The following is a 24,789-nucleotide window of genomic DNA, read 5'->3' on the forward strand; positions in this document are numbered from 1 at the left end:
CTCTCAGCATTGCTGGACGCCAGAGGAGACTTGGTGAATGAAAGAGGAGTGACTGTTACTTTGTTGGGACCATACCAGACTGAGACAAAGTCACCCAGCACAGCCTTGAATGGCTGTTACTGTTTTCTGCTATCTTGCCGTGATTGGAAATTGCTCCGAGTCTCGTGTTGTGGAACGTTAATGTATATAACCTTGAGGATTTGGGTTCTTTATTACTTCTGGGAATTCACCCTAATTTAGCTTTATAGCTAATCCGGAATAGCTCCGCTCAGTGAGCTTGTAGCTCGTGCATTGGTTGAACAGAATTGCAGCTTCACAGAAAGTGCAGATGTTTGATAATTACTACTTTTAGCTCCATACTATTTTAATCCAGCGTGTGAGACTGAAAATAAAAAGTACGCACAAAGCCGTGTACCAGCACCCTTGCTGGAGGAAGTAAACAGAAAAGCTGAGCACTGAGGGTGACCTGTGGCACTGGGAAGCAACGGTGGCAGGTAGGAGTAGATGCAGTGAGGTTTTTCTTTGAGGTAAAGGAGTCGCAGCAGGCATGCAGTGACTGCAGCTGCAAAAGGGATCTTTCTCCTGAAAACCTGCGACTCATCGGCTTCCAGTCAGGGTGACAATGGGCGTGACTCTGTTTTCCTGTGCGTAATGGCTTACTATAGCACTCTCCTACTAGCAAATCTGATACTCAAATATGATTCATAATTCCTCCTCGACTGTTCTTTTTAAAGAGCCAGCTACCTTTTATCTGAGCATGATTACATATTTTTGATAGTTAATCCCAGCTGCACCATGTGAAACATCTGCTGGTCCTTTCACAGATGTTTATAAACAGCTCTGGTGGAATCAAAGGGGAGCAACCTTTTTTCTGTGCTGTGTGAAGTGATGGAAATTATTCGGTATTCAGATCTAAACTACCCCAGTTTGCAAAGGGAGGTTCTCCGCTAGGCCCTTGACATCGCCTTAATTCTCTTATCATTTTTCTAATTTATAAGACAGCTACTTGATTAATCATCTAAACTCAGAGTATATTTTGACATGTTTTCTTTAAACCAGGCAGCTACGAATGGGAAAAGCAAGCTTGGGGGCAGTTCTAACTAACGGGGATAACTTACCAAGGTGGAGTGGAACAGCAGTGAGAACATTGAACCAAACTGGATGCCCACCAGCTCCCCAGCAGGGCTGTTTTAATATATTAAATGACACAAAGAGGAGGAGTGTTGATGTACGTGATGATCTAGGAGTGAGTTAAATTCCTTAATGTTTCCGAGGGGGCGAGCAAATAAGCTAGAGCAGTGGCAGCAGCGTGGCAGGTAGGGTTTTGCTGCTGCTAATGAGATACAGATTTAGTTCTGTGTGTTTTTTCCCAACTACATCCAGTTTTCTAAGCTGTCCCTGCCTTGTTAGGGAGCAGAGCAATGCTTTGCTGCTGGTGCTTCAGAAAGCTTTCTGGTCAGCGGGAGCTGATGCCAGGGAGCAAATGAGATGTTGGTGTAAGTTAGGTCTGGGGTGCTGAGAGCCCATTGGTGCTCCCTGCTCTGGAGCAGCCTTCAACAGCTATTTTAAGAAAAAGAGACTGAAATTAGAGGGCTTGTGGAGAGCCGATGAAGGATCGGGAGAAGAAGGTTTTATTTTTTTTTTCTGGAGATGAGAAAGCTTGGGTCAGACGCTTCTGTCCTTGCTGCTGTGCAGCACCAGATTGAGAGGGTGTTCAGGGAAATAGCAGATTTGCTTCCTTTCAATTAATAAAGGAGTCAGAAGTAAAAAGAAGTGGTGCTACCAGGAACATTTTTTTAACCCTTGCCCTTGTACCGCCTTTCCCACCCCCTCAAGGGTTCGAAGTTTTTGTTCGTTCAGTTTATTTTGGGTGCTTTCACAGGTGGTAAAGCAGCTCTAAGGCTTTAAGGGAGGATTTTTTGTGTCCTGTCTTTTTTTCTGGGTGATACAAACTCTGCCTACGAGATCCACTTAAATAGTCTGCACAAAGGCTACGCTAGCAATATAGCTTCGCATACCCAGAAGGGTCAGCTTAATTTTTCATGTAAACAAGGCTGAGCTGTGTGCCTATAAAATGGTGTTTAACCTGCGTAGCACTGGGCAAGTCAGTATTCATCTTTGCAAAGTGCTCTTGAGATTTTCAGCTGGCGCCATAGAAAGGTAATTTTTTTTTTTGACTAGAATAATAATTGTATTCAGAGGCAGCGTTGTCGAGCAGCAGAGGACGGAGCTGGCTGTGTGCTGACAGACGCGGGAAGGTGCACGCGGGTCTCTGCTGCATAAATGCAGCTAATGGAGATGTACAAGCTGCCTGTCCTGTACCATCCTGCTTGCAAATGTGTCATTGTAATGTATGCTTGTAAAACTAATTTCCTCTGGCATGACTCGGAGACCTAGCGAGTCTCATTGCTCAATGTCGAGGAGATGCTTGGGATCTTGGATAATTCATAAAATAACATTTGCGGGTATGCGTGGAGGTGACGAGCTCCGTACGGGCTTCGCGTGTGATTTGTCAGTGTGGAGGAACAGTTCGTTTCCAGCAGTACCTGGTGTCCAGGTGTCTGAGCCGAAGCATCTTGGAATTGAAATAATGTATTTAAAGGATGAGAAGTCAGAACAAGGAGCTGGAGGTGGTGAGCGGGGCGCTTGGTGTGATGTGATGAGTGTGGCTGAGATGCCCGCCCAGCCTCCCGTCCTGCCTGCACGCCCCTGGCTGCGGGGAGGCCTTGGTTGGATGGGTCCCATCGGCTCTGTGCCCGTCACCTGGTCCTTGGTGAGGTCTGAAATTACGGGTCCTCTGCCAGGCTGCCAGGTAACACCGCCAGAAGGAGGGGATAGGGCAGGAACCCCAGGGTCAGTCCCATGCAGTCCCATGCCTTCTGTGTCATGCTAGTGGCTCCATGTGATGCCTCGGAGCTCTGGTGGATGCTCGTAGGTGGTGGCCCCGTTCAGAACTTCTGACCCTGGCCACCTTTCACAATCGTTCAGCTTCTCGTCTCCGTATCCCTCTCTGTCTCTTTCTTGGGCGGTGGGAGTGTGTAATGCCATCCTGAAACGGGAGGGGAACAAGCAAGCAATAAAAGGAGGAAGTACAACGTAAGAAAAGGTCATTGTTTCCAAAAGGCACAGTTCAGTGACTTAACTTCTTTCAAATCCACAAACCTGGCTGGGAGTTGAAAGGCTTGATACAAAGGAGGAACATGCTGGATTTTCTGGGAGAGCAAAAAGCCATCACCTGGTTTGGTCATATGAAAACGGCTGAAATTTCTCTATGAAGTATTGGTTTATAGTTACTGCCACTTGGAAAATGTGTTTTATTACGAATCTCTGCTGTTACAACTGGAAACATGTTTCCGAACTCACATTAAGCAAGGTGCCCTAAGAGCAGAGCTGTGGGGAGCGCTCCTAGGGCAGTGGGCTTAGCCTTTTCTTGTTGGTCCAGGGCACTTCCACTGCTGCTGGAGTCCTCAAAGTGCTCTAATTTTGTACTAATACACTGAAGAGAGCAGTATAATCGTTTTTTTTATTTTTTTCTTCACTTTTAGCTGGGATTAGGGAGAAAAGCAATGAAATTCAATGCAACAAACACCAGCAAAAAAAGAAAAAAGCTGGAAGGCTTATTTGTAGTGAAACAGAGTAATGCAAGCTAGTTGTATGGGGTTAAAAATCCTATAGCCTGAAAGGGCTGGGGGGACAAAAGTTCCTTTCTTGTCTGTGTGTATCAGTACTCTTCCATCAGGTGGCTTAAGCCATTTTACTGAGTTTGCAGGAATTTGCAGGATAGTTTGGTTGTGTTTAATGAACATCGTCGTGGGTCTGGCAAGTCAGTGGCTATCAGTGAAGGGTGCGGAGTTCAGCAGAACCTGAGTGCTGGTGGAAAGGCGGTGGGACAGGACAGGAGCTGTGTCTTGTTTCTTCCTCTTGGAGGTGAGGAGACAGAGAGAAAAGTTTCTTTAAGCAGGCTGTAACTCCTTTTTAACTCAGTAAATCGCTGTTAGCAGATTAACCCTCTCTCTCTTTTTCTCCCCCAGCAAAAACCATCAAGCAATGACTCCTTCCTCTCAAACCTTCCAGTTCCTTCCTCCTGTTTTTGGAAGTGTGGGTGGATTAATGAGATTTATTATTATTTTAAATTCCAAAAGCTGCTTTCACTGGCCATCCACACGTTAAGGCAGTGACAGGCAGAGGCTCCTGTCCGGGCAGACCACTGCGTACTCACAGTGACTTCGTGCCTGGTGGGTCTGGCTGTGGCTTTGCAGACAGCTGTGGTGTGCATCCAAAAATTAATTACAACAGGTTTTTTTTAATTATTACTACCTGATTTGCTCTTCTGGAGAAGCTGTGAAGCTGCTGTTGGTCCATCCCCTCCACGTTGGCAGTGTCTTTGGCTTTGTTCCAGGCTGGTGGGGAGAGGAGAAGGTGTTTGTTAGAACATCCTCCCGTACTTATTCCTCCAGATAATTGCAGTCAGTTAAAAGACACTTAGCTCATCCAAACAACACTTGTGTATTACATTCATGTTCGCTCTTCATCCTGGGGTTTGTTTTTCTGTTTTTCCTTCCTTCTTAACCAGCAGCATGTGTTGGTGGAGCTGCAAGTTGAGAGTTGTCTGGAGGCGTGCAATGATGGTGCAATTCTTATTCCCACATAACTAATTCCTTGTTTATAGTGAAAAGATGTTATTGAAGGTTGCCGTGTGCATAAAGAGAATTTCTGGGCATTATCACTTCTGGATTTTATTCTGTATTTTTCCCCCCACTAATTGCTTTGTCACTTCTTAGATGAGTGTTCCTGAATGAAAGCGAAGGCCTGGGAAAGAAATTCTAAATGACTTGGTTGAAACTTGAGAAAGCATTGTACTTTTGAGGAATCTTTAAGCTCACATTCTTCTTTGCTTTAGTGGCTGTTGCTCTCTCAGTAGCTTATGCAAATGGAAAAGGCAATGGAGAAAATGCTTTCTCACTTTTGTAACGTGATGGTGAGTTCTTGCTCTGTGGTCTTCAGTTGTTTCTGTGCTGGTGGTGCAATTGAGAAGAGTATCGTGTTTACTCTCTCTCAGTATAGACTGTCCATTTTGTCCATGTTTAAGCAAATTCTTTTATCAAACCTCTAATTAGAAGAGTCTCATTTCTCTTCTTTCAAAACATGAGTGTCAGCTCCAACAGCCCCCGTATTTGCATACTGCAGTTCCATAACTGTTAATGAAAGCCCAGATGTAGGAGATGGGGTCAGCGGAAAGCACGGAAGGGTATTGCATAACAGCGCATCCATTTGGGAATAGAAATGTGGTTGGAGTGGGGTCAGGTCCTGGTTATTTCTGACTCCACAGCTTAAACTGCACTTTTATGGAGAGCTGAAGAAGATCTGGATGAAAATACCCTGGGTTTGTTTGCCTTTTATTGCTAGCAATTGTGTGTTTTTTTTTTTGTTTGTTTTTGTTTTTGTTTTTTTTTGCAAGCTAAACAAGAATTAATTTTGCAGAACTGGCAGATTGTTGTGCCAACTGGTAAAGTAGGTCAATTTATTACAAACTTTGAGGAACCTTTTTAACAAATTAATTTCTGCCACAAGGTTGTCCCTTTTTCCTCACGTTCACTCACTGCTAACTTACATCGGTAACGGGAACCTGTGCTGGCAGGGCCTGGGCTTCGTGGCGGTGTGCTCTGTAGCCCCAGCCTAGCTATTACATCTCCAGCTCCTGCGGCTCCCCTAGGGTCTGAAATTCGTGCTGTAAGTGGCAGGCAGCTCTTCTGCCATTAATGGCTTAGGGAAGCCTTACTTCCCCAGGGATTTGAGCTTCAGGGGTGGGAAGAGGGCTCTCAGGAGCGGCACTGAAGTGGTCCCGCAGATGTACAGCTCTCACCTGGGCTCTGACATCCCCGCTCCAGCTGGGTCTGCTTGTCCTGTCTGCAGGTGCTGTCAGCACAAGCTTAAATCTAGGGAGAGTGGTGGCGAGAGGGCTGGGGTTGGGGGGGTGAGATTGCTTTTGCTGCAGAGCTGAGTTAGCGAGGGATGCTGCTCCTCTCTGAAGCTGTGGGTGCGTGGCCCTTCTGGCTGGCTGCAGTCCTGATCCAAAGAGCAGCTGAAATGCATGGGTTAGAAACCTGGTGATTACTTGTGCTGATTTTGGAAGGTGTCTTCTGGGTGTCGGTATTGCATGTTCTGGCATAAATGGCACCAGTATTTTCCTGAAGATGGAATGAGTGGGCTTACTGGGAACGCTGATAGCTCCCTGCGCAGGCTGTGGTGTCTCCCTTCCCCAAAGGTAAAGTTTTGCAGCTAGAATGTGAAAATAAATCTTGGTTATGACAGAGATCCTTGCGCTAAGTAGAAGCCTGTGCGCCTTGTAGAGCAGTGCCCGATACCTCATCAGTTTTCTTTGTGTGTAGTTAGACTCCTAGGTGTATTTTGGAAGCCACAAGCCATACAGAAATAAATGGGAAGCTTGTTGGGCCGTACAGCCGTATCCATCTGGACAGTTAAGCAGGCACAAGCACGAGTTTGGTTCTTGCATCCTGTAAGGATATCAGCCATGACTTGAAGCCTTAATGTGGCATGAATAAACCAGTAATTGCCCGTGCTTGCTGTGATTTGGCTTGCTCCGCCATTCCAGCTCCTTTGAGGCAAGATAATGATGCCAGAACAGAACAATCAAAGCCTAACGCTTACGTAAGGAAGGCGGGAGGCTGCTGCTAGCAGTTACTGCTCCAAAAAAAGTTCACTGGGAGCTGTGCAGTCATTGCTGTGGTCCCAGGAACGCTGGTGAGGTTGCTTCCATCTTCTTAACGATAGCCAGAGGAAATTGCAGGTGTGAAAACCTGCTCTTACAGAACTTATTCCTTTATTTTTTTCCTTCTTTTTTAATGCAAGCTACTTAGAGACTTGCTACAGCAGCAGCTACATGAAGGTGCACGTCTGGGTGCTGGCTGGTGGCTTCAGGTGGCTCCCTGCAGGCCTCCTGCATGGCGGTACCAGGGGTACCTGCAGAAAGGTGCTGGGGGTGGCTGTGGGTGGGCACCGTGCCCCCAGGGGCACTGACGAGATGCAGGCTTACCCAAAGGGAGATTTCCTCCTCCCACTTGGCTGGTTACTACTGCCTGTGCAAAAACTTGTCACGGGGTTGAATACATTCAAGTGATGGAAACAGTTTAATAATTAAGGAGCAGTCAGCGCAGCATCTATAGCTTGTGGTTGCATCTCAGGTGGTGAAATCCCAGTACTAGAGCTCTCTGTAGAGGTAAAAACTTCACTGCATTTGTGGTGGAGAGCACGATTTGGTAGCTGAGCAGAAGGACTTTGAGATTGTTATGTTAGAGGATGGCTGTCTGCTCTTAGTCGCGTATGCTTAGCTTTAAGTAAACAGCTTCAATCAAAACCACTTAAAACCTCCTTGGAAAGCCCCATGTGTGCCCAACAGCCCTGGCCAGCAGCGATTCCTCCTCTGAGAGGAGCGCTGCGTTAGGTGTGGAAGGAGGCAGGCGTGCTGATTAGGGGATGGGTTCGGTGCTTGGGTAATGAAACCAACCAGAAGAATTCCTTTGGGAGTGGAGGAGCGTGGCTTGCCTTCTGGCTGGAGGATGAAGCTGGGTTGTCACGAACCCCGCCCTGTGCCAGGCTTATGACCTGGGTGATGGAACAAGGGATAATCACGCTGCATCGTGCAGAATATCCAGAGAGACTCTGCGAGCACACTAGAGGAGAGGATATAATTCAGAATGACTGTGACTGCATAGGGAAATAGGAGAGGAAGAACTAAGCCACAAAACAATGTGCTGGAGTGCATGTTGCTGGGCCTGGGCACGATCAGCTGCACAAAATGGGGAGCTAGGGTGGCAGACAGGGAGCGAGAATGGAGAGTGTCCTCCCAGGTACAGACAAAATACTGTCAAAACTACTCATGTAATACTCGTTTGTTTTTTGAACAGCATAATGCTCAAGTTCAGCATGCAGGCTGTTGTGCTTGGCCCAGCATTGACCCCGCTGCGTTCCTCAGACCACGGGTGGAAAGCTGTCTTCCTGAAGAGAAGGGCGGTGTGCTTCAGCTCAGTAAGGCTTCGGGAAGCTCCGTGTCAGGGTAGCTGAAATACGAGGACTGGTAGAAGATGATGGGTGAGAGGCTTAGGGAGAGGCCAACTTGTTTGCTGCCGACAGCAGGAGGTGGTAGGGCTTGCCCTGCAGCAGGGGAGCCCCGTGGTTAGGGCTGTGGCTGCCCGGTGGGAGAGGTTTGCTGTGGTGCAGAGCCCAGGAGGCTGGGGGATGGCGTGGTGCAGCGCAGGTCGGCCCTGCTAGCTCAGTGCTGCCTGAGCCAGGGCCAGCTCTGCCTCCGGGTGCATTTGGGAGCCCAGCCTGGATGGAAACCCTGACTGTGAGCACACCTTGCCCTGGTGCTGCGATTGTGTCGGTGCACAGAGCTCGCTGTTGGAGGACGGCTCCTTTGTCAGCCTTGGGTGCCTTCGTTCTTACCCTTGCCAAAGAACAGAAGTTATTTGCATGCCACTATTCTAGCAGTAAGCACCTGTAGTTAGTCTTAAAGCCTCCAATTAGTGGTTCTGGAAAGCGCTGCCACCTCTAGCTGTGCTCCCAGAGCACCGTGGGCCTTCAGCGTGTGCACGGCGTGCCAGCTGCTGAGAGCACAGCATCCTTCAGCCAGGGCGAGCTGCTGCTGGCCGTGCCACAGCCTCTCCCGAGCAGGGCTGGGCACTGCCATGGGTGCAGCTGGGTGGCACGGCATGGCACAGCACATCATGGCACGGCACGGCACAGCACGGCTCACCTCCACCCATGCTGTGCAGCCCCGTGCCCTGCAGGCAGCGCAGCAAGGTCATGTACATGGGCTGGGCTACCCCAAGAGCATTACAGTTCACTGCAGGAGGCTGGGGCAGGTTTATGGCAGGGAAAGGAGGGTCTGTACCCCAACAGCATGTGCTTGAAGTTGGGAGTGTAACGGGAACCTGTTCTTCAGCTTGAACTGTTGATTTGCTGGAGGAGGCAGGGGGTGAGGTACCCAGGGATGGCTCTTGCAGAGATACTGTTTGGCTGGGAACTGAAATTTCTGGAAGCAGCAGGGAGCTTTGAAAGTGGCTTCCTTAAACTCCAGATCTTCCCCCACCTGTCGTGGCCTTGTGTGCATGCCAGAACCAGGAGGATGAAGTGCGTTACTGCGGGGCACCTACAGAAACACCGAGCACCGTCAGGACCGCTGGAACGGCCTGGGGGGTTTGTGGGCAGCCTCTGGGCTGCGAGCGTGGTTTAACCTCGTGGCCTCGTGTCTGAGGCTGAAATGAGCAGGGAGCAGGAATGCCCTCCCAGCCCCTCTTGATGGTGTTTTTTCAGCACCCAGCCTTGCACCGTGTCCCCCTGAATGTCTTTGTAGCAGTCTTCTCGTGCCGTGGCTGCTTCTGCTGGCAGTGCTTGTGGCAGTGCGGTGAGCCAGATGGGCAGCGCGTCCCGCCCCGCAGAAATGGATTTCTTTCCCTCCAGCCAAATCAGTTCTTCCCCATCTGGTTAATCGCTCAGCCATGGGCAGAGCTCTGCCAGCACAGAGCGGGTGGGATGTGAAGCCGGGAATGAGCTCCTGGAGGGCTGTGGGAGGATGAGCGGCGGTTCGGCAGCAGCTTCCCTGCTGCTTCTGGAACCACGGGCAGGGCAAGCGCAGCTTCTTGTGCGGTGACGTCTTTCTGTATATTCCAGTGCTTCAGACTGAGTGTTGCTCACGCTTTTCTGCTTCGTAGCACGCAGTGCTTTGTCCTTGAGAGTCCTGCTTGGGGTATGTCCTGCTCCTGGTAAGTCTGTGGCACAGAGAGGCTCCTCTGCAGCCCTTGGGCTGTCCCAGCTCCGAGAGGCGCTGCGCTGGCCTGCAGTAGTGTCTGGCTTCCAGGGGATGTTCATCTCCGTTAGACATCGCAGCCTTTGCACTGCGACCCCGTCTGCTGGCACTGTGTGCTGGATGTTAGCCTGGGGGGATCCAAGGGGCACAAACTTGAGCAGGCACAAGAAGTGCCACCAAATCGCAGCTTCCTCATCTCAGGTGTACAGCCCTGCTTTCACTTGCCCCTGGCAGCTGTCCCTTTATCCCCCCAAACCTCCCAATTCACACACATATTTGAAGGCTCTCACCTTTGCTGTGTTCTTCGTGAGTATTTAAAGCTTTGTATCTACTGCAGCGTGCGAGTGGTACCCGAGCTGTAGCTGCCAAACGGTGTAGTTGGTACCAAGCCATGTTTTTAAGATAAACTTCAATAAAGTTCATACTAAGTGGTTTTATGGACCATTACTTTTGGCCAATTCGTGAGCCGTCATACGAACTTGTTTTCAGATGAATTGCCTTCATTATCCTCCTAATACAATTAATGTATCTTCTTGCTGTTACCTCCAGCCCCGCGCTTTGTTTCTGAAAGAGGCATAACAGCATTAAACATACAGAAACAGCTTTTACCTGGAAAGCTAATGGGCTTTCCAGAGTCCTGGGTATGTATCTCAGAAACCATAAAGGCTTTCAGCATATTTGTCTTGGCTATTTACATAGGCAGCATTCACAACCAGCTAACCAGGAGGGAGTAAAGCAGTGACATGCCTCGCTCAGGGCAGGGGGATGTGTGTGGGCAGAGGGGGGTTTCTGAATGCATTTTTACAGGCTGGCACCTGAAAAACTTACCTTTGTGGAGGGAGGAGAGCTTGCTGTCACTGACCTTGGGGAGCAGCATGGACGTGCAGGATTTTGGAGAGCCTGAGCCCATGGTTCCTGGTGGTGTGCTGAGGTCGCATTGCAGCCTGCTGCTCTTCCCACGCCAGCCGTGCTGCTCGCCTGGTGCCAGCATCGGCACATCTGGGACCTGGCACGAGCTGGTGCAGAGCTGGAGCAGCAGAACAGAAAGGGGGAGATGAGGACAGTGACCTTGTGAGTCCCTGCCTGGGACTCGCTGTTGTTGGGGTGAGGAAGCGGAGGGAGCCCTCCTCCCCCTGCCATGGCAGGGAGGTGTCGCAGCTCGGCCCTTCGTCCGTGCCTTCCAGCTTTTTGCTTTAAAACCATCAGGAGTATTTCACACGCTAACATTGGCCTCTCCTTATTCCCCTTCTCCAAGCTTCCAGCTTTTAAAGTTTGCATTCCCTGCAGCAGTGTAGGCGCTTGGGGCACGGAGGGAGTGGAGAGGTTTGTGCAGGTGAGGTGGGTGCTCCTGCCCTGCGCCTTGCAGAGCTGTGCTTCGCTATGTGACCGTGTGGACACTTCTCAGGGCAAAGATTTGTTTTGGTATCATAGCGAGTGTTTTATCACTTGTGTCACCTCCTTGGTGTCACCTCCTTGGTGTCGGACACCTGCCGAAGGCGCTGCTGGCTGCAGCCAGGTGATGCTTGGCCCTGACCTCCTGCTGCCTTGCTCTGAGCTTCTCGGGTGCTGGAGATCTTGTTTTGAATGGGAATTAACCATCCGTGTGCATGCTGCTGCTGCTGTGTAACTGCCCGTGCTGCTGTAAAACACTTGGTGGTTGGTGTGTGTTGTAAACATGGTTGGGCACCAAAATTAGCACTTTGCCTCCTGCTTAAAAATAGCGGGCTGCTGTGCTCGCCTGGCAGCTCGGGGACACCGGGTGCTGTCGGAGCAGTCTGTGTTCTGAGATGCTGTGCGGGCAGTGTCCTGTCCAGAGCAAGATGTAAAAATACCAGCTGAGAAGCTTTGAAAGCAACTCTAGCAGGAGTGCTTAGGAGGAGGGGGGAAGGAGGTGTTGAGAATTGATGACTCTTCCCGGCTTTCTGAAAACACCAAGTTTCAAGACAATGCCGAGCCCAGGTTTGTGTTTTGAGGACAACCTAAAGCAGGATGAGCTCAATCTGTGGTGTCTGACGTACCATTAACTGGTCCTGTGTGCTTGTTTTAACTGGAGGTATGGCTGTGATCACCAGCATTAGCTGCTGTGCTATGTAGTGCCGTGGTGTTAACCTGATCGGGGTTCTGTTTCCTTGAGAAGAGGAGAACAGTTGTAGTAATTGCACTAAACCTTTTCCGTGATCGTTTTAGCAGTTCCATTGGGACGTCGGCATAAAAGCGCAATGGGAAGGAAGGGCTCAGTGACAGCTTTTAAGAGATCTCTTCATGCCAATCTGTTCTCTCCCTCCTATGTAAATGTTAAGGGGCAGTGTAACAGCTATCTGAGCCTCTAAACGTGAACCAGCTGAATTCTCAGGCTGCGTGGGGCTGACCTTACATTCGCTCCTTTACTCCTGTACTTCATGAGGCTGAATGGGATGAGCGAGTTGAGCTGGCCCCCGGCTCCTTGTTTGCTGAAGCATTTGCAGCACCAACGTTGAGTGGTGCTGAGTCCCTGGGGCAAGCCAGCAGCTGCTGGGTGCTGCTGGAGCCAGGAGCTGGCTGCCCCAGGGGTGGTGGCGGTGGGCAGGGGTGATGTGCTTCACCTCTAGCTTCAGGTCTCCAGTCCCACCTCGCCTCTGAGGCCCTTTCTCATTGCCTGGGGGCCGATGATCAGCAGCCGGTGTTACCTGTCCTCTCACTGTTCTGATTCACGTACTGGGGCATTGGGGTGCTTCTTTGGTTTTGTAGTTTGCATGGTTTTACTTCCAAACCGGAGCATACGTGGAGTGCCTGTAAATGACAGCAAGCCATCACAGTTCTTTAGCGTTGGCTGAGCTGGTAATAAATAACATTGCCATATGCAGTATAGGCTTAACTTATAGAATGGCCTCGCTGTGGGTTCGATAGCCTCTGGCTCTATACTGTTTCTAAATAAGTTCCAAGGGAGCTGATCAAACCAAGTACTGATGGAGCTCTCTTCCTCTAGAGATGACGGCTGTCACTGCCGGCACCGTGAACTTCAAATGGGACCCCAAGAGCCTGGAGATCAGAACACTGGCGGTGGAGAGACTGCTGGAGCCGCTGGTCACACAGGTAAAAACCAATTAATAGCCTGGTTACCGACCACCTGGTTACCTGTCACATTTTTTTTTCTCACTTATTTTTTGTGCGTTATGTTGCTTATTTGTCACTTGTTTTTAATAGGCTGTGTTGTGTCACTTGTAAACTTTTGTTCAGGATTGACAGACCCCATTTGCATTAAGGCTATTAGTGGTTGTTCGAAGCAAGGTCTTGTAAGTTTTCTTTGAGGTTACCTATGGTTATCGTTCTCTTCGGAAAGATATTCACATAAATGGTGAAATTCCCAGTGGATTGTTTTATTAATTTCAAGGCAATGGGGCAGCAGTTTCCTGTGAAGGAATGCTTGCAACCCGTTTATAGCAGCCTGGTGTTGTATATTGGTTACCAACCCCTCCTAACTGGGTCCCACATGAGAAATATGCTTTTATGGCATTTGTCACTGTTTCAGTACATCTTTTACAAGCTATACATGCTTTTTTGAAATTCTGCCCACGCTTCTTACTGGATTTGTGAATAAAAGCGTATTTCTGCATGGTGTCTGTTGCTCAATGAAATGCACAGAAGAATATAGGGAGGCTACAACGAGTCTTGTAAGTGTAAGCTGTACCTTTTGGGCATTTTGAAGATTCTTTTTCCAAGAACCTTTCTCCTCCAGACCTTCTGAAGTGCACTCAGGAATTAACTCGTGTCTTCTGGTGTTGTTTTCCTGAACTGTGGCGTTCTTAAGCTGACAATATGAACTGGACGCAGCCTGTGCAGGGCAGGAGCTGAAATGATTAAGTTGTTTCCAGTGTTTGCATCCCTGTAATTGCCAAGTTGCAGTCCATACTTCTGAAGTGAGTTGCCATTTGTTCCCCTCTAGATGCTTGGCTGTGCAGTTGGTGATCTGCTGTGTTGCTTTGATGCCAGAGTTGCTGATGGAGCCTTTTCTTAACAGAAATAGTCCTAATTTGGCAAACTTAACTGAGCAGACTTGTTTAAAGGACCTTTTTGTCCAAGTTCAGTGTCTGTAATTCATTCCTCAAGTAGCGTAAAAGGCGGTGCTGGCAATCTCAAATTTTGGGAATGATGAGACTGATAAAATGCAGAGAGGAAAGCTGAGCAAATTGCCTTGCTGCAACTATTTGTAATACATGATGAGCAGAGACTACCAGATAGAAGTGCTTCCCATTCAAGGACAGCTGAGGAACTCCCAGCTGATGGGCTTTCCCTCTCTGAATCAACCTGAACTAACTTACTGATAAGATGGATTCAGCTCTGAGGTCCTTTCTTTGCTTTGCATTTAGTTGGCTGGCTGTAATATTCACTGTTTTGACCTGAAAGGATATTGTGTTGCTCGATTTCTGTAGTTAATGGCTTCAACCTTGTTTTAAGTCTTTTTACGCCTGGAGAACTGTCCCAACCTAATTATCCTCAACTTGGTTGGTTCTTTCTAGTGTAATGCCAAATAGCTGTGGCCTGTTATTGAGATTGCAGTTCATCAAAATATAAATAGAATTCTATTCCTAAAATGAAATTTTCAGGTCTGCTTCTGATAAGAAAGATCTCTAAGTAGTTTAGCTGAATTTAGAAAGCTCATTAATGAATCAGAAAGCATGGTAATGTTTAAAGAGAAGTGAAAAACACTTGTTTGCTAGCCTAACCTTTGGAGCTGACAGTAGTGGAAGCATTACAACTATGCTGCCTAAAACCAGAAAAATGCTTGTGACCTTACTCTCATCTGAAATTATTTTTTTCCCCTTCTGTTCATAACCTTAGGTTACAACATTGGTTAACACAAGTAACAAAGGCCCCTCTAATAAAAAACGAGGGCGCTCTAAGAAGGCCCATGTGCTGGCTGCTTCAGTTGAACAAGCAACAGAGAATTTCCTGGACAAAGGAGACAAGATTGCAAAAGAGAGCCAGTTCCTTAAGGAGGAGCTGGTAGCAGCTGTGGAAGATGTTCGCAAACAAGGTAAGAGAGATGCATCTGATAGCTTTTTGAACTAGAATTTTTCATAGCAAGTAGAAATGTTCCCGTTACCCTTCACTGTTATTTCTAATGTTTATGGTCCTGTTTACTTGTGTAGCTTCTCAGCTTGTCTAGCTGGCTTCCTCTAGCAAAAATTATTAACTGGGCTTATGTGGAAATCAAATCTCCCAAGCAGAGATTCAGAGGAGAGAGAGAGGGAGGAGGGCTGAGTCTTTGAAGAGTATTTAAAGCTCAATTTAGGCTAAGAAGCAACTTTCCCCCCTACAGACTACCACCTATAAATGTTACAGAACTAAGTCTCAAAAACTTGTCGATTACCTTCTGCAAAATTCAGATGTATTCAAAACAGCATTGTAGGAGGAAGAGCTGAGTATTGACTTAGAACTGGATGTCTTGAATATGCAAAATGTAAACAGCGACAAACAGAATGCAAGGACTTTGATTAAATATTCCAGACTTCCTCCCCCACATCTAGTGTTGATTTTTATCATTTTCCTTGTTGCTTTTCTTACAGGTCTTTTCCAAGAAAGCCTATGGAGCTGGCTTACTCTAAAATATGCACTAGTAAATGTTGTTCCTCATAAATCATTTATCATTCTTCCAGTCATGAGCCTTTTCTATGCTTCAGTGAAACCCAGTCAACTGGTATTAATGGTGGCTGCTGCTGCAAAAAAAGAAAAACTCATTAGCATTAATTACTTGTTTGTAGCTGAAGTTGCACAGTGATGAAATATTTCTTGAAAATGGCTTTAAGTTTTAGACGAGCCAGGTTGACAGACCAAAGAAAGATCAACATAAGAAGGCTGCAATGTAAAGGGCTAATTGAGTTGGCTTAATTTAACAACAAGCAACAGCAAAAGAGACCCCATTGTCTCGAAGGACTTTAATTCTTTGGTGCTAGCTTGATTGCTGCTCATTATTGGGAGTCCGAGTTCATCTGTGTATATTTTCACATCGCTCTTAGTGATATTAGTGTGTGAGGGAGGTGTACTTAGTCCTTGGGATTACAAAATTGAATTTTCTGAATTTGTGGTTGTATACTACAGTGAGAAGCTGGTAGGAAAGACTGCTACAGGAAGCTTCAGTATGACCCTTTCACTTCTTGGCCCCATTTGATTTTGAAACTATGCAGGCTTTGTGCCAAAACTTCCCATGGTCTCTGACGGAGGAGCTGGAGTTCAGAGCTGAGAGGTGCTGGAGGAGAAAAAGCACTGCCACCTGAATGTCATGATGCTGCTTCCTCCTGCAGAAGGAGGCTTGCATGAGATCTGGTGCACAGAGGGGACAGCTGCATCCCTTTTAGGAAGATGCATGGGTGATGGTTAGGCTCAAAGATGCACCCGGTATGACTGGTGCCCTCAGCTGCTTGCTGGCTGCTGGGGCAGCACCACTGCCTGAAGCCTGTGTCCCCAGCACGGTGGCAGTGTCTGGGCAGGTGGAGCTGAGTGGAGCAGCCTCTTGTACGGGAATAAAACCTTTGAGATAATTAGAAGCAAGTGGTGGAAAATGAGACAGCAGTCTGAGGAAGGGAGGGTTGTTGTTGCCATGCCCAGGGGTCTGTGCTGGTAGGATTGCGCTTCTGTAGTGCTAATGACAGGAAAAAACTCACAGAACCCATTTATGTACAGGCTCTGCACTTCAGAAGTGCTGCCAGTATTGTGGCAGACCAGTTGGATTCATGAACTGGAGAGATGAGAGAAGTGTGGTAGGTCAGAAGAGTAGTGAGAGAAGCCCCATGCCTGTCAGTGTTCAAGGCGCAACTTGAACAATGCCCTCAATAACAAGGCTAACTTTAGGTTAGTCCTGAAGTGGCCAGGCAGTTGGGCTCGATTTTTTTGTCTAATCTAAATCTACCGTCTTTTAGTTGAAATCCATGACTCCTTGTTCTGTTGCTACATTCCTTGACAAAGAATCCCTCCCCAGCTTTCCTTTAGGCACAGGCTGAACAACCCCAGCTCTCCAGCAACTCTGGATGCCTTGGTCAGCAGAAGGGTGATTGTGGACTGGCTGTGTCTGTGAAGGCAGCAGTAAGATTATAGATGTATAACCCAATTTATCTTCTGCAGAAGACAGGAAAATAGAATTAATAATGCCTCTATTTAGAGTAGGGAGAGGTTTAGATACCGTAATAAAAAAAGATGAATGAATGTAGACAGAGGTTATGAAGATGATTAGGACAATAGATAACTTGTCTCATCAGAGAAAATTAAAAATTTTTTTTTAGCTCAGCAAGAAGATTGAGAGGGTACACGACTTTAGTGAACAGGCTTGTTCATAAAATCCATTTGTTGGGGGTAAAAACAAAGAAGTGAAAAGAGCTATTTAGAATGAGTGATAGTATGGCTACATACTAAATCAATATAAGTGGATCACTTCAAAGTCTTCATGATTTTTAGAATGTAAGAATAAATTACAACTGGCTTTAAATATTAAACAGCTTCATGGAAATCCCAAAGCAGGATTTCTGGCCCTTTAAGGGTTTGGACTTTTGGACTTATTTTGAAGTAGTGAAACTACTTAAGAAGAATATTTTTAAGAGTAGTGGAGACAAAGAACTGAAGATTTTTATTTTTTTTTTTTCTTTCTTCAGAATAGATCCTGCTGTGGTATAGAAAAGCTGTAGTAGTGGGAAAATGTCTGCTGTGAGCTCTGATTTCAGCATCCTTGCAGTGTCTCACGTTGATTTCAGCTGTTCTGGTTTTGCTGGGTAATGGAAGGGGCAATGATGGTCTTGCCCTGCCTTACTCCTCACACTGCAAGCTCCTGTTCCCGAGCCTGTTGTAGGGTTTTACCATCTGGAAGAGACAAGGACTGGCTGTATGTTGAAGCAGCCAGCTCTGCCGGTGCTGTTGGGCAGTTTTGGAACAAATAAGGTTTCTGGGCCAGATGCTTGGCACTGTGACAGGTTGCAAGCTCTGGGGTCAGGTAGGAGATCTCTCAGGTCTGGCTGCCCAAGGTGTTCCTGTTCTCCTGCAGAACTGGCCGTAGCTCACTTCCTCTGTGTATCCGTGTGAGCCTGAGGATCCAGGGTATTACCCGTGTTCTTACTGTTGCCTGTGTTCCAGTGGTAATTTTACATGACAGACCAAAAATTAAAGCTTAAAATTAGAAAGCACGAGCCTGTGTGTAGGGTTTGATGTAAGAGAATGGATGGTTTTATGAGTGTGCCTGTGGGTTTTGATCATGTCGCATGGTTGTGGTTGCAGGGAAGTGGACAGACTGATTCAGCATGGTTCCTTTCAGCCCTGTGTTTGAGTAAGTTTTCTCCAAAACCGAACAGTGGGGCAGATTATGAAAGTGTAAAGCTTTTTTTTTTTTCAGCTGTACTTCACACGAGACGCACAGCTTAAGGATTTCAAAAGACCAGAAGGAAGCCAGCTGCATGAATAGCTTCACGTTAAACACTGAGTTCTTGGAAATACTCAACTTTACAGCTCTGTTGTGACCAGTTAGCTTAATTTCTTGAAAGGCTGCAAAGAGTTCTCACTTGTTTTCCTGCAAGAACAATGTTTGAGGAGTATGCCGCTCCTTGTGTTAGAAGTGATTCCCCAGCCCAGAACTTGAGACCTTTGAAAAGCCGTAACCCAAGGGAGGTCTGACACAAACTGCAGATGAGCCATACGCACAGCATATGGATTTAACTGAAGATAAGATTAAGGAATTAACAAAGCTTTTGTTTCCACAAGTATCAATTCCCACGTTGATATGGCAGAAAGAAGCCTGAAATACAGCCTTTAATACAGTCACTGGCTGCCTGCTGGAGGGCAGAAGAGGCTTTGTCCTTCCCAGTAGGATGCCAGGACAGCCTCTTCCCACCCTCATGGTGGCCAATGAAGGTGGCAGTAGTGGAAGATTGGACTTCAGTACCCAGGGTAATAAAGTCTTCAAGCTGTGGCTTTATCTCCACCATCACTTGGCAGGGAATTGGCAGCCGTGGGGGAAATGAGAGAGGGAGCCATGGGCAGGCAGAGGCATGGCCGGGGTGGGAAGGAGCCATGAGCTGTGGGATCACGGGCAGGGAGCACCAACAGTGACCCAGGCAAAGGCAGGGCTGTGCACGCTGTGTCTGCCAGAGCAGCAGAAGTGGTTCATTGAAATGCTGGGGGAGAGCGTGCAGGAGCTGGCGTGCTGGTGGCACTCCTTGTGCTGCTGATACCGTGACAGGAGCAGCCTGCAGACAGGCTTTAAACTGCAAGGTGCTGAAGGGCACGAGATGATGCATGGGCACCAATTTGTGGCTTAGGGAGGGGAAAAAAAAAAAAGCATCGGTGCCTGTGTGTGTCCTTACTGCACAGAGGGCTTCCCCGCCTCCCCTCTGCCCATCTCCGCCTCCGATCAGCGCCCAGGCGGTGCTCACGTAGAGAAAGCTTTTCTGTCATGGTCATCGTGCACCACGCTGCCGAGGAGGATTAATAGTGCTGTCTGAAAGTGCTGTCAGACCCTGTGGGCATAGTGGGAATGAGACTAGAAAATGGTAATTTTCTTTTGATGGACTAAAATCTTACTATTTCTGAAATGGGCTTTGTTCCATTAGATTTAATTGAATTCTTAGCGTTTTATTGACAGGATCATAGTATGGCTACCATTGCCTCTTCTTCCCTTGACTCTCTTTTATTATCTCTCCCTTATAATATCTAGTGAAAAAAATCTAAGGTGGTATTGGAAAAACAGATTACTCGTATAGGAATTCATATCAGCTGTATAATCTAAGTTGCAGTCTGACTCTCTTGCAGTGTATATTTTTTATTTAATTCTTGAAATCCTACTTTTAAACTTGCTTTGTTGCTTCTGGCTCCAATTTGAAAATGAGAAGACCGTGTTGGTTCAGAGTCGAACTCCTAATGAACACCCACACGCAGTACCTGGCTGCATACAAAGGTCGGGGCACTGTTCCCTACTACCCTTTGAATCTAGTTAAAATAACTGCACCTGCTGAGAGTTCTTTATAAAAAGTCTGAGAGTTAGCTTTCTTTAATTTGTGGAGGAAAAAAAAAAAGGCAACAACTTTCATCTTCCATTAATTCCAGAGAGCTGGTTGTCTTTTGACACTCTGACAAGCTGTTTGAAACTTACTAAATCTTTCAAAATCTCTCATTAAAATAAAAAGGAATAGTGTTTTTTTTTTTTTTTTTTGAGACTGGCATGTGAAATTATGAATTAAAGGATGGGTGGAAGGTAATTTTGTTTTTTAGGGTCGTTTTAGTGATTGCTGAGATTTGAGCGAAGTAAGTGGCCACCTCTAGGTTGTTTGGAATAGGAAATTGGTGAAAACAACATGACTGTTTTGGGGGGATTGGGAAAGTGAGAGTTTTACATGTGGATGAAGGGGGGAATATTTGTCACGAGCTCGGTTGTGGCATATATCTTAAATGCTGCAATGGCTTATCGATTTGTATACCTGGGGTGGTGAAATGAATTTCACTATTATTAGTCTTTTCCAGAATAAATAAAGAGAGTCCTGTCAGCTACATAATTTCATAATTTCATGGCTGGTTGTCATTTTCCAGCACCAGAGGAACATTTGTCTTTTTCACCAGCAGAAAGACTAAAGCTCTTAACGCTTGTTAAAGTAATGAGTCATGGTCCTCAAAAAGTTGGGTAAGGGATGGCTTGAGATTGACATTTATAGCTCATCTGCGCTTGTACAGCAGCTTTTTCATGTGTCACAGTGCTGAAGTGGTGCGTTTTCATCTTAAAATGTTGTGTGCCATTCTTTGTAGTAGTATTTAAGATGATGGAAGGGTGTTGCATAGGAGGGCGCATCTGAACAAAACGGAGTGTCTGGGTACAGCTGCTCGGCCAGGCTGCTGGCTGTGCTGGGGCTGCGCTGAGCTCTGGAGGTGCAGAGAGCTTGGGTGCTGGAAACTCTTCCAGGGCAAGCGTGTGGATGGTTAACCTCGGGCTCTCCAGCTGTAGGGGATTTTTGAGTAGTCAAAATATGTCTCCCAAATAGGGGATGCGCCCCGCTCGCTGCCTGGCTGGGGGAGCGGGCCAGCTCTTGGCAGTGCTGGTGCAGCATCGTCTTGGGATTTAGACGTGGACCTCTCCCAGCCCTGTTTGGTAGTGGGATTGCTGGGAACTGATCAGCTTTCAGTTCTGCAGCACTGGTTGAGGTTCTTCCCTTATCTGTGAAAAATGTGCTATTCTGGTGCTTGCCTGTGGCCACGTGGATGCTTTCGTACAGGTTTGGGAAGCCTCTGACACAGCAATTAGTCATAAAGCAGTTGGTGTGCTTTCCTGGTCACCTCCCCTTGCCCACAGATCTGTGACCTTGGGTACCTAGCGTTTGCTAAACTAAATCCTAGCCGTTTGCCAAACGGTCCTAAAGCACAGCAAAGTCCAAGAGCACTGGAGCGGATGCCAAACCTCCCTGCTGTGACGGTGGGAACAAAACGCTGCCCCTCGGGGGGCGAGGTGTGTGTGTGGGGGGGGGAAGAATCCAAATTTTACATCTGAATACGCACAGAAATGATCCTTCGGGCTTTTAGAGGAATTTCTGCTGTTGTTTAAAGCAGCCTTTGCTTTTCGTGGTTGCCCAACTGCGCTGTTACCATCTGAAGCCCAGTCTCCTCCCGCAGCAGATGCAGCCCCACAGGCTATGAAATGCTGGAGCGTGTCACGAAGCAGAGCCTTGCCCCGAGTGCAAGCGGCGCCGCAGCCAGCCAGGTCATCGCCCCGAGTTGTTTACAGCCCCACGAGCTGTGGCGCTTCCCCGTGTGTTTACAGGACACGCTGCTGCTTTCTGCTTAAAAGCAAAGCTTTCACTGGAGCTTTGAAAGCATTGTAGTCCAAAATAGCCAGAGACTGCAGTTCTGCTCGGAATGGCCGTGCCGTGTTGTGTTTGTGTCCCTAGGGGATTGTGGCTTATTACAGCACCTGTATAATTTGAGATAAGGACCAAAGTGTCGTTACTGAGCCCTTCCTCCCTCCTGCCCCACTCTCCCCATTCTGTGTGGTGCCCTGGCTGTATTTAAGCAAACGCATTTTGTTTTCCAAATCAGGTCCCCCAGGAATCCTTACCACTGTGTCAGGAGTGCCGTGACAATAAAGTGGGACAATCTTTTTTCATGCAGGTGACTTGATGAAGAGTGCCTCTGGGGAGTTTGCCGATGACCCCTGCTCCTCGGTGAAACGAGGGAACATGGTCCGGGCGGCACGCGCCCTCCTCTCCGCTGTCACCCGCCTGCTGATCCTGGCTGACATGGCAGACGTCTACAAGCTGCTTGTCCAGCTCAAAGTAGTAAGTGCAGCTCTGAGCCGTGCCTGGCACGCCGTGCTGGCTCTGCCGCCTGGCTTTGCCTCCTGCCGGTCGTACTGACCCTGGAGCTCACTCCCAGCGGCTTGCCTCTGGAGCGGTGATGCTGGCAGGTTTTTTTTTTCTCTTAGCAGAATGTGTGCGGCTGAGGAGTGTAAAAACATCTGACAGATGTTGTCAGTGGCTTTTGACTCTGCGTTGCACTTCATTCTCAACTTTTAGTATTGAGACTAATGCACTGTGGTCTGTGAACAGCAGATGATAAATCGTTTAATCAAAAGAAATAATTTGGTTTTCTTATTGACTACTACTCCCTTGTATCTAGCAGATGTGACTAGTTATTAGTAGGAACAAGTAGCTTCAGTGGACTAAATCAAATGAATGTGGAATATAGAAGGAAGGCTTTTATTTTTATGAGCAGGAGGTGGGTGGTTTGTGCAGAACCTGAGGTGCAGCACAGCTTGGTGTTGGGCTGGCTTCAGCTGGGGTGTGAGGGCTCCACTCTTACCCTTTGACAGCCGCAGCCGGGGCTCTGCCAGGGCCCTGGGCTCTTTGAGACACGCATGCCTGGCTGTCCCTGCTGGCTGGTGAGCATGGAGCTCAGCCTGAAGTACTGTTAGCCCTTGACACGTCTCTCTCCAAACAGTGAAAGGCGAGAGAGGAAGATCACTTTGTCTGCTATGAAGCCCATTCTGAAAGCCCATAACTTTCTAAACTGTGTACTGGAATGCTCGGAAAAATATGTAAATATATCTGTATATTCTTTCAGGTGGAAGAAGGTATCTTGAAACTAAGGAATGCTGGCACAGAGCAGGATCTGGGTATCCAGTACAAAGCCCTCAAGCCAGAGGTGGACAAACTTAACATCATGGCAGCCAAAAGGCAGCAGGTATAGTGATAGCAACTCTTTCTTCCATATATATAATTTCTTTTTATTTTTCAAAACAAGAAAATAAGGCAGCCTTACTGCTCTTGGGGACTACCTGTTGCTGCTGCTAATTCTTTTTTTTTTTTCTTTTTTCTCAATACATTGTGTTGCACTCAGTGGTTTTTAGGAAATTGAATGGCGCTTGCCTGGTAAGCAGAAAATCTGCTCAGCTGTAGTACATTGCCTCTGACTCAAATTTTCCTGATAGCATTTGTTTGTTAATGCTTTAGTACCTTAATGAAATGCTGCTTCTATAGAACTGCATTGATGGATGTCAAGACTTCCCATTTTGCAGCAGTGCAGGTGTGGGTAAGGAAAGAGAATTGAGACAAATTTGTGGCCGGTGCTCTGACCATGAGACCACACAGCCTTTGTGATTTGCACAGATGTAGTGAACCCTGGTCACTTAAATACGGAACAAAAGGCACGGCTGGGAACAGAATTACAGCTTTTTCCAAGGGAGCACTGTGCCATGCCAAGCAATGCACCATAGCTGGCTAGTCTTGCACGGAAATGCCTGTTTGAGGAAGGGTTTGATATCCTGATTGCTTTGTGCATGTCCTGTATTTGCATAGCTAGCGCTTAACCTTAAGTCACGTGTAAAGGTTTTGTTCAACATCGCCGTTGTGACTCACTCCTTTGTAAGTTAAGCTTCAAAAGAAAGTAGAAATACTGGCAGTCAGAGTTACCTGAAACAGCATAATTCTTTTAGAGCATGTTTCTTATTCTGTTGTTCTGTACAAACCAAAACTGCTTATGCATCTCTGACTGCTTGTTTGCTTGCATGGATTCATCTTTGAAAATAAACTGGATTCAGTTTAAAATGGATTGTTAGTTGGTTATGTATCTAGAATCCGATTGCAGTAAATGGGAGTGGGGTTACGATGGCAATACAATAAATGTTCTTAAACTGCTTCATGATGGATTGTTTTACACTATGGGAAGTGGTTGCATTAAATCTGTAAGCCTGCTTGGCGTGCCCTCCCTGCTTAGTGTGCATCTTACAGAGGTCTTGTATTACACATCCATTTTGAAGGGTCTGTCAGATTTTTTTCCCTGTATGGTAAAGCAGCCCATTTTTTTTCATTTTTGTTGCCTCTTTGTAAGGCTTAAGAAGTAACTTGAAAATGTTCATGTTGCTAATAATTGTGTTCATTCTTCCTTTTCATAAACCTTACTGCTTGTGCTGGACTCAGAACCTCTATCTATTCATGGTACTTCATTCCAAAACAGAGGTGATGATGCTTTAGAGAATTGCAGTAGTGAGTGTTTTGGAAAAGACCTATGGACTCTTAAATCTTTATCTTAAATTAGCAGTAATTATAGTCATTGGATTTATTTTCTCCCTTTGGAGATGAACAAGAAGTTGAATGAGATGATACTCTTGTCCTTCTAAAATTCAGTGTGTGAGTCTCTTAAGGAAAGTGAGCTCCATCTTCTAGGTGTGATTAAAGAAGACATTCTGGTTGTGAGTCTTGGAGTTTAAATTTAAGATCTGGCTTCTCAGATGCAAATTCATGACAAGGCTCTCTTGGTTGAGCTGCTCCATACAGAACAAGCATGTGAATTTTTTAACAAGTATCTCTGTGCTAGTTGCACAAATTAATTGGGTTAATCACTTGTGAAATAGAGCCGATAGACTAATGTTAGCGATTGTCAGAGATTGCCTTTCTTTTTTCTTCCTTCAGTTAAATGATGCTTGCCACTTATGTCTAAGCATCTTAAAGCACATTTTATTTTAAGATGTG

At 46.9% G+C, this 24,789-nt stretch overlaps 1 protein-coding gene across 1 annotated transcript in view; it reads left to right on the plus strand.

Moving 5' to 3' along the window:
- CTNNA1 (catenin alpha 1) overlaps positions 1–24,789 on the plus strand; it is a 112,439-nt gene that overhangs the window by 2,079 nt on the left and 85,571 nt on the right. The window contains exons 2-5 of the mRNA XM_082771825.1: positions 12,792–12,898; positions 14,645–14,840; positions 21,932–22,098; positions 22,883–23,002. Of these exons, the coding sequence (XP_082627951.1) occupies positions 12,794–12,898; positions 14,645–14,840; positions 21,932–22,098; positions 22,883–23,002 (588 nt within the window). The 5' untranslated portion in view covers positions 12,792–12,793. The remainder of the gene's footprint in view (positions 1–12,791; positions 12,899–14,644; positions 14,841–21,931; positions 22,099–22,882; positions 23,003–24,789) is intronic.

This window comes from Aythya marila (genome assembly GCF_965140915.1).
Source record: "Aythya marila genome assembly, chromosome: 14".
Classification (NCBI taxonomy): domain Eukaryota; kingdom Metazoa; phylum Chordata; class Aves; order Anseriformes; family Anatidae; genus Aythya; species Aythya marila.